Genomic DNA, 17,177 nt, shown 5'->3' with positions numbered 1-17,177 from the left:
GTAAACTCTCCTTCCTGATCCCTCTCGACCTGTCTGCACTTTGACACATTTACCACACCGTCCTCCTCCAACCCTCTCCTCTGTCACCCAGCTGGGTGGGACTGCTCTCACCTGGTTCCATCCTTATCTATCTAATCATAGCCAGGGAATCACTTGCAATGTCTTCTCTTCCTGCTCCTGCACCATTACCTCTTGTGTCCCCCAAGGATCTATTCCTGACCCCCTCCTATTTCTCATCTACATTCTGCCCCTCGGTGGCATCATCTGAAGACACGGTGTTAGTTTTCACATGTACACTGACACCCAGCTCTACCTCACCACCACCCCTCTCGACCCCTCCACTGTGGCTAATTTCCAGTACTGGAAGAGCAGAAATTTCCTCCAATTAAATATTGGGAAGACTGAAGCCATTGTTTTCATTCCAAATCATTCCCCAGCTACCAACACCATCCCTCTCCCTGAGAACCTTGGTTCACATTTGATCCTGAGATGAGCTTCTGAACACGCCATCTGTAAGACCGTCTTTTTCCACCTCCATGTCATCACCCAACTTCACCCTTCTCCCAGCTCATCTGATGCTGAAACCCTCATTTTAACCTCTAGACTCGACTATTCCAACACACACCTGACTGGTCTCCCACATTCTACCCTCCTTAAACCTGAAGTCATCCAAAAGTCTGCTGCCCGTGTCTGAACTCACACCAGGTCCCATTCTCTATCACCCCTGTGCTCGCTGACCTACATTGGCACCCTGCCAAGCAATGTCTTGATCTTAAAATTCTCATCCTTTTTTTCAAATCCCTTCATGGCCTCGCCCCTCCCTATCTCTGTAATCGCCTCCTGCTCCAAAACCCTCAGATATCTGTACTCCTCTAATTCTGGCTTCTTGCACATCCCCAATTGTTAGTGCTCCACCATCGGTGGCCATATCTTCAGCTGCTTGGCCCCAAGCTCTGGAATTCCCTCCCTAAGCCTCTCATCCTCTCTTTCTTGTTTTCCTCCTTTAAGACACTCCTTAAAACCACCTTCTTTCACAAAGCTTTTGGTCCCCTGACCCAATATCTCCTAATGTGGCTCGGTGTCAGACTTTGGTTTATAATGTTCCTGTGAAGCCCCTTGGGAAGTTTCATTATGTTAAAGGTGCTATATGAATATAAATGTAGATCTCTAGGATGAGACTTCCTCTCAGGTTGGGGCAGACATCCCACTGTAAACTAATTAAGGCTGCCCCCAGCATATTATTGCTGCAGAGCTGTTGGGTTTCTGGTGCTGACTGACTTTTTAGTCGAGAGGGTGGTTAATCTGTCCCTCCATAAAATCCACCCTATGTCTTTCCCTTAATGTGATTCCTCTCACATGATCCCCAGAATGTATATTGTAGCAAGGCTTCTCCACACCGAAACTCCAAACTCTGACAGAATAGCCATTGTGATAGTTGAATTGTTAATCAGTTTAACCCAATGTCTTCTGTCTGGCCATACAAAGAAAGAGGAGAGATCCTGGGAGTACCAGATAGAGAATGTGATGACTCGCTGGCTGTTAGGTAACTCTATCGTTCCAGCTAAGCTCCGATATTAACACAAATTCTTATCTGATTATCACATTGAGATGCGATTAACTTTGATTGGGCATAAAGCTAATTCTGAGACTGATGTTTCTCCTTAATGTTCCCCAAAATAACTTTCAAAAGGGAATTGGATAAACATTTGAAGCAGATAAATTTGAGGGGCTATGGGAAAAGAGCAGGACAGAGTAGGGCCAATTGGATAACTCTTTCAAAGAGCTAGCACAGGCACAATGGATCAAATGGCCTTCTTCTTAGACTGTATGATTTTATGAGCAAACACGCCAATTTAATTCTGCAATTTATGATTGGCTTAACAGCGTAATATTACCATTGCCTTAAAGGTACGCGTTGTATTTAAAGTAATCTCCTGATAGCATATATCCCCAAAAATTATTTTACTCAGAAATTACATACACTACTATCTGTGTGAATACTAAGTGACAGATCACAGATTTCCTGTTACAAGCCTAGTCATGACAAGGTATTCTTTGAATTTTGAAACTGCTCGGACGGACTGTAGTGCCATACATGCTGACATAAACTGAATTGTTATTTGAGTTTGCTTTGGCTGTTGCCAAAATGGACCTAATTCCTTTGCAGATCCATTGACAGGTTCTGCAATCTCAGTGGGAGTACCAGTCAATGAAGCTCTGTCACAGTGTCTCTGTTGTATCGCTGGCTATCAGCCCCTTTGAATGTAGCACCTCTCCACCCCTGGGAGCGCAAGGCCCTCAGGAGTAATAACTTCGTAATCATCTGAATTAGCACTTTACAGCCTTCTGGACTTAACCTCGATTCCAACAAATTCAGACCATGAACTCTGCCCTCCATTTTGATTTTTCTCCCCCCGGTGCCAGTCTGTATCTTGTACTCGAGTTTCTGCTTTCAGACAGTGCTGGCCTTAATTCTGCTGTTAACACCTACTCTGGACCAAAGCTTTGTCCATCATTCCCACTCCCTTTGTCCTATGTTCTGTGTCATCTTTGTCATTTAATCTCTCCTGACCTCCAATTTATCCCTGGCCTTCTATGCTGCCTCACTTGCCCCCCCTACCTTTTTCTACAGCATAAAACACATCACATTTCTGCCTCTCGTTCTGAAGAAGAGTCATATCAGACTCAAAACAATAACTCTGTTTCTCTCTCTGCAGATGCTGCGAAACCTGCTGAGTATTTCTAGCACTTTCTGTTTTTATTTATAATAATTTTGACATGCTTCTGTCAAAATCATTGACCACTTTGAAATGGGCCTACAATTTTACTTACTGTCACCGCCCAGATGACTGACCAGCTTACAGATGTCACGGGAATATATTGGCCTTTCAATTTGATGTTCAGCATTGATAGGACCTACAGCCTGTTAATGGTTTGAAATGTGCGTGGAGTCAAGAAGGACGACTTACAGCTTTAATTTCCCTTTGGCCTCAGGATTATGGCATGTGGGAGCGTGGAGATAAAACAAACCAAGGAATTGCGGAGCTGAACGCAAGTTCTGTGGGCATGGCCAAGGTAATTAGACCGTGCATCGATGTGGGAAAAAGTTCTGTTTAGCTATAAACAATGCAACAAGCTTCACTGCATTATTATCACATGTGAGTGAGGCAACTCCTGACAAAAGCGGAGGTGGGCTTGCACCTTTCACAGCTGTTACAGGCCCACTCCATCAGCTTGGAAAGTCTGAAATAATTTAATGTTGGGTTCTTGTGCAATGTGTGCTGGTACTAGGAACTATCATGATTTTTTGCCAGTGGTTGCCTTCAGACCAGTGTTATTGCTTCACATTGGTGTATTCATATCATAACAAAATAGGTGCAGCTCAAACTCCTGTGGGAACGATGTTTGTTTTCATTGAGAAATGATTTATCATAGATCGCGGAGTTGACCTCAAAAAATCCCTCCGAAAACAGGGGTCAACTTATATACTGAGTATAAAAGTGAACCGCTGGCGTGGGTGGTCGCCATTTTGAAATGTCATTGGCATCTGATGAAAAGAATGGGCATGTTTTAAACTCCTGTGCCCCTCCGCAACACAGCCCATATCACCTGCTTGATCCCTCACTCCCAGTTATAAGTTGCCAGTAAGTAATACATGCATTTGTGGGGTGAAAGATTGAGGTTAAACACTAATGTAAGTATAACGTGTCGTGGCTGAAAAAGGGAGACAACATATCTGCCAAGTATAAACAAAATAATGATTTTTCAGACCAGATAAATGGGGTCGTCTTATACTGCGGGTTGATTTATACGCTGTGATTTACGGTGGGTGGAATTCTCTGTGCCCGCCAGTGTCAAGCGTGTTTGGTGGCATGAGTGGACAATACAGCACAAACAGTTTCACAACGGCGTGAAACCAGTTCGCAATTGTCTGCTCAGACCACCGATGGTGGGCTATGGGACGGCTGAGGCTCCCACACCGGAAAGCCACAGTGAGCCATCACTGGTCAGCACCTAGCAACACGCAGGGTCTGTAGACACTGCCTTTCATTCCTGCAAATGACTGAGAATCAGTGTCGCTGAAGACTGCACATGTCTAGGGACATGGTGGGTCACATCTGCCAGTTACTGCAGGATTTGGCACAACGGGGACATGGAGGGCATCCACTGCCAGTGGCTGTGAAAGTGACTGCGACGCTCAATTTTTATGCCAGTGGCTCCTTTCAGGGCTCTACAGGTGACCTCTGTGGGATTTCACAATATGCCACCCACAAAGGCATCCATGAGGTCATGGACGCCATCTTCTCCATGGCACGCAACTTTGTGCATTTCGCCCGGGACCAGGACAGCCAGGAGGCAAGAGCCATTGGATTTGTCCTGATCTCGGAGGTCCCACTGGGCTTGATTGGAGGTCCTGGGTAATGGACTCTGTCGGCTGTTTCCCAGATGTGCCTGTGAAAGCAAGGGGAGATAATTAGTGCATGGCAGTGACTGTGAAACAGGACACATCACTCACAGCATGGTTGTCTGATGGATGTTGCACTGCAGGATCCTCACTTGGTAGAGCAGCCGACCTCACCATCAGCTCAGGACTGATCCAGATCCTCGCCGGCCAGCTGGATGGCTCTGTTTTCAAAGTCTGTGAGGACCTTGATTTCAGGCATTCCTCCAACGGTCTGTGACCCCTCTGTCTTGTTGTGTGCCAGCTTGTCCTGTATGAACAGAGATGGAGAAAGTGTAAGCAGGACACCTGCCAGGTCAGATGATAAATGTGTCTGGCCAGTGTGGGTGGTGAGTGGTCCCATGGACAGGATGAGGACAGTGAAGGTATGTGTGGGAGAGAGTGAATGGTGATGTCCCTCGAACTGGCAGTGAGTGAGGGCCCTGTGGGTGTGTGATGCGTTTGTGAGTGTGTGAGTTGAGACTGATGAGAAGAGTGACTTACCCTGGTGGAATGGAGGAGATCATTCATCCTCTTGTGGCACTGGGTGGTTGTCCTCTTTTTCAGGGCGTTGGCACTGACCACCGCTACCATCGCCTACCAAGCTAATAATGTTGCTGCCTGTTCTGCGGCTAGAGCAGGGGTATAGGACATCCTGGCAGGCCTCCATGTTGTCCAAAAGGTGCTCGAGGGACGTGTCACTGAACCTGGGAGGGGCTGCAGTTTTATTGCCTCTCAGGGTCTTGTCTTCCCTGCAGCAGTCGTGGGCTGGAAGCTCTGAGATGTGTGTGTGCACAGCTGGACTTTAACTATGGCGCCTGGCATGATGAAGCAGTGAGGTGATGGCGGACAGGTGAATGAGAGCCTGTTTGCCATGGAAAAGACGTGTTTCCCGGGAATGCATAAATAATGAGGCGGGATTGGGATGATACAGTGTGAAAACCCGTCATCACAGAGTTACCCGCCCACTTCTGCACTGAGTGCAAATCTGGGGCGATTGTGCCCGGTATCTCTTAGCCAAAGCTAACCTGTTCCAGTATATTTATAGATTCCTGTTCACGAAACATGTGGCCCCTCATGAGCGTGTTTGTTATCACATGTTAGCGTGCAAAGACATGATGGAACATGAACTCTATCAATATTTTCCTTTACTCCATCAGCTGCTAAGAATGTATTCGTACCCTTGTGTTTCTACTGTGAGGAGAAATGTGACAACTTAGTGAAACCTGTCATGACGATCTATTTATTGCGATGTCACGTCCAGAAATATTGCCGTGACTCGACTTCTAACTCATCTTGTTTCACCACCTGTTCATTTGGCGTCCTTCCACAGTCTTTATTTAAAGCGCATGCTGTGCGATGCTGTAGCATATGTTTGCATTTTCACGTCTGGTTCAACATCTCCAAAGTAAGGAAGTCAGGAGTGAGCTATCGGGCTGAATTTTCACCTCAGCATGTGGGTGTGTGCCCGACACACAGGAGTGTGTAGAGCGCGCGATAAAGTCACGCCAGCATCCTGATGTCATCATGCACTCGCGCGATATTTTGGTTGGCGGGTGCAAGAGGGAGTCAGCAGCGTGCCCGCCGACAATTAAGAGGGCCGTTAAGCTCATTAAATAGAATTTTTCCCTGCCCATCCAACCTTACTGCTGGCAGCTGGGGGAATAGGCCAAACAGCCTTTCGATATTTGAGGAAACATCCACGGGGCGGAATGAGGTTTCTGATGTTAATTAAAAATAAAATGAAAGTTTTCATAACTCATTTGCATCATGTCCTCTGCTCATGTGACCGAGCCACCTGAGGGGACATGTCTTCCTTATTTTTAAATCTTAATTTTTAATGTTATAAATCTTCAGCTCCCTGAGGCAGCTCTGCACCTTCAGAAAGCTTTCAGCGATTGCGCCAGTGCACATGCACAAATGTCCACACTCGCCCTCCTCCTCATCCCCGCCCCGGCAGCGTTGAGCGTTGCAGCGCGCGATTCACACCGGCTGGCCGTTGATTGGCCGGCCAGCGTGAAATCACAGCCGGGGCCTGATTGTGGGTGGCAGACCATTGCGCGGTCACTCCTGGGCCTGCCCAGTAAGGGGATAGTCCTCGCCAGAGCTAACCTTGTAGGTGATCCGACACAGTTATGTTTCATTCCTCTGGGCCAGGTGGTCCTGTCAGTGGATGTCAGTCTCAAGGCTCCTGAGTGAAGGAATGCTGTTAGCAGACTGGCTATCAGTCTGTTCTCACGCAGCACCAGCGTTTCTTCGCTTCAGATCCAGCTTTGTGCTCAGGATTGTGTGAAGAAACAGCCTCAGTAGGAAAGTTTTACTGCAGCTGTACAGGGCCTTGGTGAGACCACAAATGGAATATTGTGTACAGTTTTGATCTCCTTATTTGTAAAAGGATATGATTGCATTAGAAACGGATCAGGGAAGGCTCACACAACTCATCCCAAGTATGAAGGGCTTATCAATGATGAACAGTTAAACACATTGGAGTTTAGAAGAATGAGAGGTGATCTTATTGAAACATGTAAGGTCCTGAGGGGACTTGATAGGGTGAATACTGGGAGAATGTTTCCACTTGTCGGGGGGACTAGGACTAGAGGCATAGTTTAAAAATAAGAGGTCTACTGTCTAAGACAGAGATGAGCAGATTTTTTTTCTCTCGAAGGGTCGTTACTCTGTGGAATTCTCTTCCCCAGTGAGCAGTAGAAACTGGGTCATTGAATATATTCAAGGCTGAATTAGACAAGTTTCTGATAGACAAGAGAATCAAGGGTTATGGGAGGCAGACGGCAAAGGGGAGTTAAGACCACATCCAGGTCAGTCATGATTTTATTGAATGGCAGAGCAGGTCGAAGGGCTGAATGGCCTCCTCCTGCTCTTAAATCCTGTGTACATTCCTTGGGGTACTAACAGGCCAGTTAGTCCTAGTTGAGCAACCTCCAAATGGTAGTTTTCCATTGTACGAGAGAGATGTTACCAATCATTTTCATCGTGTAAGAAAACTGCATTGGTAAACTTTGAGGCTTTGCAATGATATTATTGTTTATATACTTAGGATTTATTAAATAGACATGTTGATTAATTGGATCTAAGCCATTCATCCAAACAGTCTGAGGCAGGATTTTTTCCCCAATACAGGGTCAAGAACCCTGTGGGTGGGTGTGTAATTTTACACAGCTGGCCGGTGTGCTGGTTTTCCAATGCCATCCCTTCCCCGAGCCATTTTACTACAGTTTGGATCAGGCGTAGAACTGCCAGTTAGGATAAGCTAATTAAAAGGCCAATCAAGGCCATGGATGAGAGGCCGAGTGGAATTTTCCAATCGCTCTGTGACCCCCCCACTTTGGCATTGGCAGCTGGCTGCAGGTGGCCTCCGAATGGCGGGCTGGAGGATCCAGTGCTCTGGGCAGGCTTAGAGGACCCTTCCCTGTACCCCCCTCACCTCTACCAGGTTATAGCTAAGGTCACAGGCTGCTTTCTGGAGGGGGGTTTACCCCCACAGTGGTTGCCTAGCAGCCCTGGCCATTTTCTATTTCAAAGTTCTATAAGTTGCTGAGAGGGCACTTCAAGCTGGAGGACCCCTCTCTTTCCCTGACCTGCACCGGCAGCTCCTCCCGTGCTGGGTGGCAACACTTTTTGTTTGGAATTCTTGGATTCAGTTTAAAATAACAATTAGAAGAGCTACACTACTCCAAGAGATGGCCACTTAGATTTAAAACATGTTTGTTTTGCACTCATCAGGACAGATGCAAGAAAGTCAAATTTCAAAGGGAGCAACAATTTATACTGCATGAGAGAAGGGTGCTGATTGGTTGGAAGGCCGACTCTAATTGGTTGAGGCATTTCCATGGAGAATACACCAGGGAGCTATCCTCCCCCACTCTTGTTTAATTCAAAAAAGGGTGCTTACAGAGGACAGGTCCCTGTGTATTACTATTTTCTTTTGTGCACAGCCCTTTTAAATTAAGATTTGGGTGGCCACACACATGTGGTAATTTATAGGAGTCAATTTGTGCACAGCTTGTGCAGCTTAAAGGAATCATTGTTTTCCAGATAATGAGAGGTTTAAGTAGAGTAGCTAGGGAAAATCTATCCCCACTAGTGTATGTGTCAATAACCAGAGGTCATATAGAGTCAAATTCAGTTAAAAGAGGAGAATGTTTTTCAGTTAGAGGTTGTCAGGAGCTAGACACCGCCTGAAAAAAAGTGGAGGCTAATTCCATAAATAATTTTAAAAGAGAGTACGACAGGAAGATGAAGAACTTACAGAGTTACGGGCAAAAGGTGATGGTTTGGGACTGAGCACCACTGTTCTTTCAGTGAGCCAGCACAGGCATGATGGGCCAAATGGCCTCCTTCTGTGCTGCAAGTTTCTGTGACTCCATGAATATATGTAACTGCCAGCAGGTATAAGCGAGCCACATTTTGAAACATGTCCCTGTAAACATTGATTTACAGGAAACAGGAGGGGGGAGTAGGCCATTTGGCCCCTTGAGTCTGCTCATGGCTGAACATCTACCTCAACGTCACTTTTCTGCGCTATCCCGAATCCCTTGATGTCATTGGTCTCCAGTAACCTATCAATTTCTGTCTTGAACATGTTCCACAGCCCTCTGGGTAGAGAATTTTGAAGATCCACCACCCTCTGAGTGAAGAAATTCCTCCTCATCTCAGTCCTAAATGGCCCACCCCTTATCCTGAGACTGTGTCCTCTGGTTCTAGACTCATCAGCCAGGGGAAACATCCTATCTACGTCACGCCCTGTAAGAATTTTGTAAGTTTTAATGAGATTACCTTTCGTTCTTCGAAACTCTAGATAACTAGATAGTGAATGGTGACAGTGGAATCAGGTTCAAGTTTGTTATTGAAGCTGAACAGTAAACAGCTTCAGTATCTTCTTGATTGTATAGATTCTGTTGATCATAACATTTTATTAAATAATTAAATAATTTATAGGATATGGGTGTCCCTGGCTGGGCCAGCATTTATTGCCCATCTCTAATTGGTCTGAGTTACATGGGCGACAGCTATTTTGCTGTTGTTATGCCTCTGAAAGCGACTGCAACTTCAGGATGTAGGGCTGGCGGAGCTTAGTGCGGAAGCCATGAAGTTGTGCCGTGTCACTCCATGCTCCGGCACATGATGCACCGCGATCACCACCCCCACCCCCACAACAACCCAAGCCGGCGATCACTGAAATCAGTGAGAATTTCAACATCCCTGCTCCCGCCATCACTGTTTGAATCCCCATACAAAATTACACCTTCTTCAGTCAGGTATAACTGGGTTCTTAACAGCAATGTAAGATGATTTGACAAACAACAAAACTGACCCTGAAAAGAAATCTCATGATCATGCAGCGCTGTTAAATGATTAATTGGTAGATGATTTAAACTCGATTTTTCAAATTTAATTTTTTAAAACCCTGAATACTTCAGCTTTTACCTTTACCCTCACTATTGTCCCAATCTTTAATTTGCTCAATGTAAACATTTTTAAGATGATTTTATTTGACTGCTTTTCTTGCCCGGTTGGATCGCAGTGAGAGTCCTTTAATGTGATTGGCTGTTTGGGCATCATGTAGCTCCACACTGGGAATGCCCAGTAAAATATGCTGCAATCAGTTTCAGGCATGACGACAGAGGGGAAATTCCTGTCAGAGTGATCACTAGATCTCTCAGCGAGACTAACTTCAAAGTCACCAGCGAGCACGCTTCCTTCACCGCTGACCACAAACTCTACCACAATATTCCTGCGTTCCTGATAAAAGAGACATGCTATCAAAGCTTTTGATCTTGCACTCATCAGAATATTTCGCAAGAATTTCCCAGCAGTACCGGGGGAACAATAATTTATACCACATGAGAAGAGAGTGTTGATTGGTTGGCAAGGAAGGACTGATTGATAGAAGCTTTGCCATGGAGAATGCAGCATGGAATAGTTAACTGCTCAGCTTTCTTCAAATTTAAATGGGGCAGGTCAACTCTGATTGGTCAAGGCATTGCCCCAAAAAATGAACCAGTTGGGCTCGCAGTATGCCTCACTTATGCATGCCAGAAGCCACATATATTCACACATAAGGACCTGTCCTTTGCAGATAGAAGAAACATGTCCACAGTTTGCACCTTTTTCATCTAAATCAAAGCTTAGGGAATGATCATTCCCTGGTTCATCCCCCAGGATAGTGCCTTGACCAATCAGAGTTGACCTGCCTGGTTTGAATTTGAACATAGCTGGGCAGTTAACTGCTCCAAGCTGCAATGTCCATGACAATGCCTCCACCAATCAGAGTCCACTTGCCAACCAATCAGCACTCTCATCTCATGCAGTATAAATTGTTCCCCCATTACAGTTTGGTAATTCCTTGCAAGCTACCCTGATGAGCGCAAGACAAAAAGTTTTGATAGCATGTCTCTTTCTTCAGCAACATTCAAGCCCTGTACTACAAAACAACTATTTATTTTTGTTTTGGGTAAAGTGATTGGAGTAGTTATCATATAAACCACATTGCACAGCACCAGTTATGAATTAAACACATTAAAAGGTGAATTTTGTTTCCATGGCTAAATAAGTGAAACAAAAATGTTTTCACTGCAGTTTATAGTCTACTCCTCTTAAATCAATCTCTGTTGATATGGATAGACATTAGTCAGAAAAAGCCTCCTGTGTTATTGATATTGATTTATTCATACAATCTGACAATTTATCCACATGGTTTTATTTGCACTAATTATTATTGAGACTGCACCTCCATTCCCTCTTCCTGTGCAGTTTCCAGCCTTCCCAGAGTTTTCCAAGATTACTGACTCCTTTCTCATGGCAGTGAATAGCATTCGTTTTCTGATGGGAAATGAAGAAGCTTGACACCATCCAGGACAAAGCAGCCACTTGATTGGCACCACATCCACAAACATTCACTCCCTCCACCACCAACACATGGTGGCAGCAGCCTGTACCATCTACAAGATGCACTGCAGGAACTCACCAAGGCTCCTTAGACAGCACCTTCCAAACCCACGACCATTATCTTCTAGAAGGACAAGGGCAGCAGATAGATGGGAACACCACCACCTGGAAGTTTCCTTCCAAGTCACTCACCATCCTGACTTGGAAATATATCGCTGCTCCTTCACTGTCACTGGGTAAAAATCCTGGAACTCCCTCCCTAACAGCACTGTGGGTGTACCTACACCTCATGGACTGCAGAGCTTCAAGAAGGCAGCTCACCACCACCTTCTCAAGGTTAATGGGCAATAAATGCTGGCTTGGCCAGCGACGCCCACATCCCGTAAATGAAGAAAAAAAGATGCCAGCCTTGCCAATGACACCCACATCCCAAGAAAAGAATTAAAAAGAAAATTCTTCTGAATTAAGAGTAAACAAGTGGACTTCATTCTGATTCAGTATCTTAGTTCAGAAATCATAGGATATTGCACTCGTTGGGCGGGCGAGCACCTGACCCAAATGAGCATAAAATTACGCGCGGTGATGTCGGGCGAGCTGCCCAACGTCATTGTGCATTTGCGCGGTATTTTGGTCGGCGGGTGCACACAGGAGTCGGCAGCACATCCGCTGACAATTAGACAGCCTGTTAAGGCCCTTAATGAACTAATTGATTGAAATTTTTTGCTGCCTGTCCAACCATTCGGTTGGCGGGCGGGTGAAAAGGCCAAGCGGCCTTTACATTATTTGCGAAACCTCATCCACAGGCGGATGACTTTTTGCACTCATCTCTTACACGTCTCTGATCATGTGACAGGGGACTTTTTTTTAAACATTTTTAAATTCTTTATTGTGTATTTGCAAAATCATCAGCTCCATGAGACACAGAGCTTTTACTGTGCGCACCCACACGTATGTGTGAACTTCCACACTCGCCTTCCTCACACCACCACCCCCCCCCCCCCAACACAGGCAGCACTGAGTGCTGCAGCGCGCGTTTCATGCTATCATGTTAATTGGCTAGCCAGCGTGAAATCGCGGGGCCCTATCGCGGGTGGTGGTCCGGTTCGCGGCCGCTCCTGCTCACCCCCGCCGAGCCCCCTTGACGACCAGAAAATCCTGGCCATAAGCAATTTAATGAGGCTGTTCCACTGGCCATTCACTTGTCATCCCATCAGCCCTTAAAGTTGTGCAGTTGTCATTGCAATGAGTCACATGTACGCCAAGGCAGGGTTAATGTGTTTACAGCTTTCATTGTGGCCACTGCTTGATTCACTTTGTCACTTCTAAAAACTATTTTGGACATTTTTCACTATAATTATTCTTATGAAGAGCTCCCAGCACATTCTCATTACTGGAGCTTTCCAGAGTGAGAAGGCCCACGTAACAAGTGAAATTGCAACGGTGTTGCAAAAATCTGATGTTTCTTCCAGGCCGGGTACAGGGTCCAGCCAGACTCCTGCCAATGCTGCAGCCAGATCTGGGAATAGCCCAATGGGAAATGGCTAGGACGATGCTGTTCCCAAGATTTCCAAGGGTGGAAGCCTCCTTCGCCCCCAGTGATGTTTGGCGACTTTCGGTGCTGGGAGATCCCACATCACTGGCTCAGTCAGGGTCCAGTACAAGACTGGTGTGTCTGCCCAATGAAATAAGATACAAGGGACTCCCGGTGGTTGTATGGACAGCTGCCAGACCAGAGAAGTGGCTCGGGTACAAAGACTGGCCGATTTTACTTTGTAAAGAAACTCATCTGAATTAAGCTGTGTCTATAAAGGGCCGAAGGGTCCTGCTGCTGCAGGGAACCTGGACACCTCCTATCGTTGCTGAGCAGATGAGACTGACACTGAAAATCCCCTACTGTGGCACTGGCATAGGATTATTATTAATTAATTATTATTATCATCATTAAGCGCTTTATTGTCTTGCTGAACAACATTAAACAGCCTTAAATATTACTCAACTGTGGAATATCAGGGGTCCAGACAGAGTAGATAGAGAACAACTGTTCCCATTGGTAGAAGAGTCGAGAAGCAGAGGGCACAGTTTAAGGTGTTTGGCCAAAGTGGCAATGGAGACATGAGGAAAAGCTTTTTCACACATGATAGCTAGGGTCTAGAACGCAATGCTTGAGAGTGTGGTGGAGACAGGTTCAATCATGGCTTCTTCAAAAGGAAATTAGATAACAATCTGAATGGAGAAAATTGAGGGAGAAGGTTCCTTTGGAGAACCAGTGCAGACACAATGGGCCAAATGGCCTCCTTCTGTGTTGTAGCCATTCTGTGATATGGTTCCAAATGCGGATTGACCAGACCATTGTTCTGGGGAGGACGAGGAGTGCTGGCTGGTGCCTCTCCTCCCAATAGCAGTTCCTTCTCTTCTTCTACAGTTTTGAGGTATTTGCTTCTTTTAATGGGAGTGAGAAGACTCTTTCACCATTAATTTATATCATAGTGTCCAGAGTTGAGAGCTTTTCAGTTCTATGTCCGCATTCTGTTTTTTCTACAAAGCAGTGAGCAGAAGTCTCTGTTATGTTGCTGTTACAGTGTATCTTTCTCGATGCTCTGCTGTCTTTATTGATAAACTCTGCCATTCATGGTTAACTCATGAGGCTAGCATTTCCATTAGTGTCACACAATTTAAATTGACCTAAAACAGTTATGCACTGATTCTGGTGGACACAATCCTGAGTGGGAGACCTGTGGATTTTGAATCTCTGGTTTTTTGCAGTAATAGAAGTTTCTGATTGAAGACCCTTACACGTGTTTGAATTGTCTCAATCCTATTTCAGCAGATATGTTATCCATTGTTCGACAAGCAATACGTCTGTCAATATTCAACAGTCAGACTGGATGTTAATTATTTCATACTAATCTAACTATTTCCTGTTGCAACAGGCAGCCCTGGAGGCAATTGATGAACTGGATTTGTTTGGTGCCCGGGGAGGCCCCAAGTCAGTCATTCATGTTCTTCCTGATGAAGTTCAGCATTGCCAGGTAAACGAGAGAGAATTTCATGGGTGTGATTTGACCTGAGAACTGCCTTAATTGAACAGTCCAAATGTGATTGGTTATTTTTAATTGATTCACGTTGTTCTCTTTTTATTTCAGTCCATTCTCCTTTCTATGTTACCCAGAGCTTCAACATCAAAGGAGATTGACGCTGGGCTTCTCTCCATTATTTCCTACCCTGCTTTTGCTGTGGAGGACATTGATCTTGTGAATGTGACAAAGAATGAAATAATTACAAAATTGCAGGTGCGTTTTTTAAAAATCAAATAACTGTGCTATCTGGAGTGGTACAGTAAGACAGCTTTACATGAGCACTTCCTCTTGCTGTTATACTAGTATTCCTTCTTCTTGAAGACTTTAGGACCAATTTTTAACTGCAGACAGATAATATGGTAGATAAGGAAGTGTCTGCAGATGTTATCTATATGAACTTCCAGAAGGTATTTGACAAAATTCCACACGTGTGGTAGTTAACAAAAATGACAGGATGTAAAATTGGAGCCAGCCTACTGGCTTGGCGAGGGAATTGGGATAGGAGACAGAGTGTAATGATAATGGATATGTACTCTAACTGGCAGGACATGACTGCTGGTGTCTCCCAGGGACCCATACAGGGGCTTCAGATTTTCACTGTATTTATGAATCACTTAGCTGAAAGAATAGAGTCATACATCCAGGTAGTTCATGACACCAGGCTTGGTGATGTTGTAAGTGGCGTAGGATGGGAGCAGGAAGTCACAAAGGGACATTGATAGATGCACTTTTACAGGCATGTGTAGTCTGAAGTTAGGGATAGTGATGGTAGAGGCTCCTATTTCATTTCCATGACATGACTCGCCAGGAATCCCTCCCACTCCCACCAGCATGTTTTGGAAGGATTTACAGATTGACACACAACCTGTTTGGCCATGTTATGAACGCACCTTCCATGGCCATCAAGTCCTGGGAGGGGACTTGAACTTAGTGCTTCTGACTCAGAAGCAGAGAGCCACCCATTGTGCCACAAGACATCCACAGAGTGGTAAGGTACAAAATATAATTTAAAAGGATAATGGGATGTTGACCTTTCTGTCAAAGGGCCTTAAATACAAAAGGGTCGACGTTATATTATGTATTCAACTGCAAGGGGAATTGAATGCAAGAGTAGGGGGGTTAGGCTTCAGTTATATGGGGCATTGATGAGACCACATCTAGATTACTGTATGCAGAATTGGTCTCCATATTTAAGGAGAGATGTAAGTGTGTTGGAAGCAGTTCAGAGAAGGTTTACCAGACTAATAACCAGGAATGGGTGGGTTGTCTTATGGGGATAGGTTAGGCTTGTATTCACTGGAGTTTGAAAGAATAAGAGGTGACTTGATTGAAACTTATAAGATCCTGAGAAGTCTTGACAGGGTAGATATGGAGAGGATGTTTCCTCTTGTGGGAGAATCTAGAATTAGGGGTCACAGCTTAAAAATAAGAGGTCACCCATTTAGGATGGAGATGAGGAGAATTTTTTCACTCAGGGGGTTGTGAGTCTTTGGAAAAGGTGATGGAAGCAGAGTCTTTGGATATTTTTAAGGCACAGGTGGATAGATTCTTGGTAAACAAGGGGGTGAAAGGTTATTGGGGTGGGCGGGAATGTGGAGTTAAGGTTAAAATTAGATCAGCCATGATCTTATTGAATGGTGGAGCAGGCTCGAGGGGCCGAGTGGCCTACTCCTGCTCCTAATTCGTATGTTTGTTATGTTGCAGTTGCAATAAGCTCTGGTTAGACCACATCTGCAGTAACTGTATTCAGTTCTAAGACCTCAGGAAAGAGAAATTAATCTTGGAAGGAATGCAGTACAGATTCATAAGAATGATGTTGTGGCTAAAAGGGTTAAATCCTGAGAACTGGTTGCAGAGATTAGGCTTATATTTCCTTGAGTTTTGAAGATTAAGGGGCGATCTAATTGAAGGGTTCAAGCTAAATAAAGGAGTTTCTGTAAATCTAACCTCTTTCCTCTGGTGGGGGCAGTCCAAAATCAAAGGGGAGGTGGGGGGGAGGGGAGCGTAATCTTAAAATTAGAGCTCTGCTGCTCAGGGGTGATGTCAGGACGCATTTCTTCACAGAGAGGATAGTGGAACACTCTGGAACACTCTCCCCCAAAATGCTGTTGAGGCTGGGGGCTGTTTGAAAATCTGAAAACTGAGATTGATAAATTTTTGCTGGCAAGGTGAGAAGAGGCAGAGGAATCAAGGCCTCAAGGGCCCCTGCTCCCCCTGGCCCAACCAAAAGAAGGATGCATAATATGCGGGACCATTTCACGGACTGCTGGGCCACCTACCCACTGCTACAAGCCTGTGAGGGACATGCCCTGCTCATTTGTGCTTGAAAGCTGAAAGTAGGGCCTACGTACACAAAGGACACCAGTTCTCCTTATTATATATGGCCTCCTGCCAAGGACTGACTGACCTGCTGCCACCCCTTTCAGGACCCAATTCAAAATTGTGATGAACAGACACCAGATTGTTAATTGACACTCTAACCGTTCTCATGCTGCCCCCTCTCCAGCTGAGGTGCCATGTGGTGGAGGGGGGAGTTTAGAATTGGCCCCATTTGTCCCTTCATTGGCATTCTACACAAGCCCGTAAATACCTCTCTCCCAATGGACAGTCTTTGTGTGCGATCTCAGACAGTGATGGTTTATGAGCTGCTGAACCCTGGGACATTATCACATCAGAACCAGACTCAATCACCCGAGTTCAATTCTGGTATGGAGAACAGAAATGCAGTAAAGAATAGAAATCCTCTTTCTGAC

At 45.3% G+C, this 17,177-nt stretch overlaps 1 protein-coding gene across 8 annotated transcripts in view; it reads left to right on the top strand.

Moving 5' to 3' along the window:
• The window catches only part of LOC121290772 (phosphorylase b kinase regulatory subunit alpha, liver isoform-like), a 164,364-nt gene that overhangs the window by 34,566 nt on the left and 112,621 nt on the right, over positions 1 to 17,177 (top strand). For all 8 annotated transcript variants that reach the window (XM_041211669.1, XM_041211673.1, XM_041211672.1 and 5 more), the window contains 3 exons: positions 2,995 to 3,075; positions 14,278 to 14,376; positions 14,491 to 14,637. In XM_041211669.1, coding sequence (XP_041067603.1) covers positions 2,995 to 3,075; positions 14,278 to 14,376; positions 14,491 to 14,637 — 327 coding nt within the window. The remainder of the gene's footprint in view (positions 1 to 2,994; positions 3,076 to 14,277; positions 14,377 to 14,490; positions 14,638 to 17,177) is intronic.

The sequence above is a fragment of the Carcharodon carcharias genome, chromosome 18 (genome assembly GCF_017639515.1).
Source record: "Carcharodon carcharias isolate sCarCar2 chromosome 18, sCarCar2.pri, whole genome shotgun sequence".
Taxonomy (NCBI): domain Eukaryota; kingdom Metazoa; phylum Chordata; class Chondrichthyes; order Lamniformes; family Lamnidae; genus Carcharodon; species Carcharodon carcharias.
Note: the sequence above shows the minus strand (reverse complement) of the source record. Positions and strands in the feature narration are given on the sequence as shown.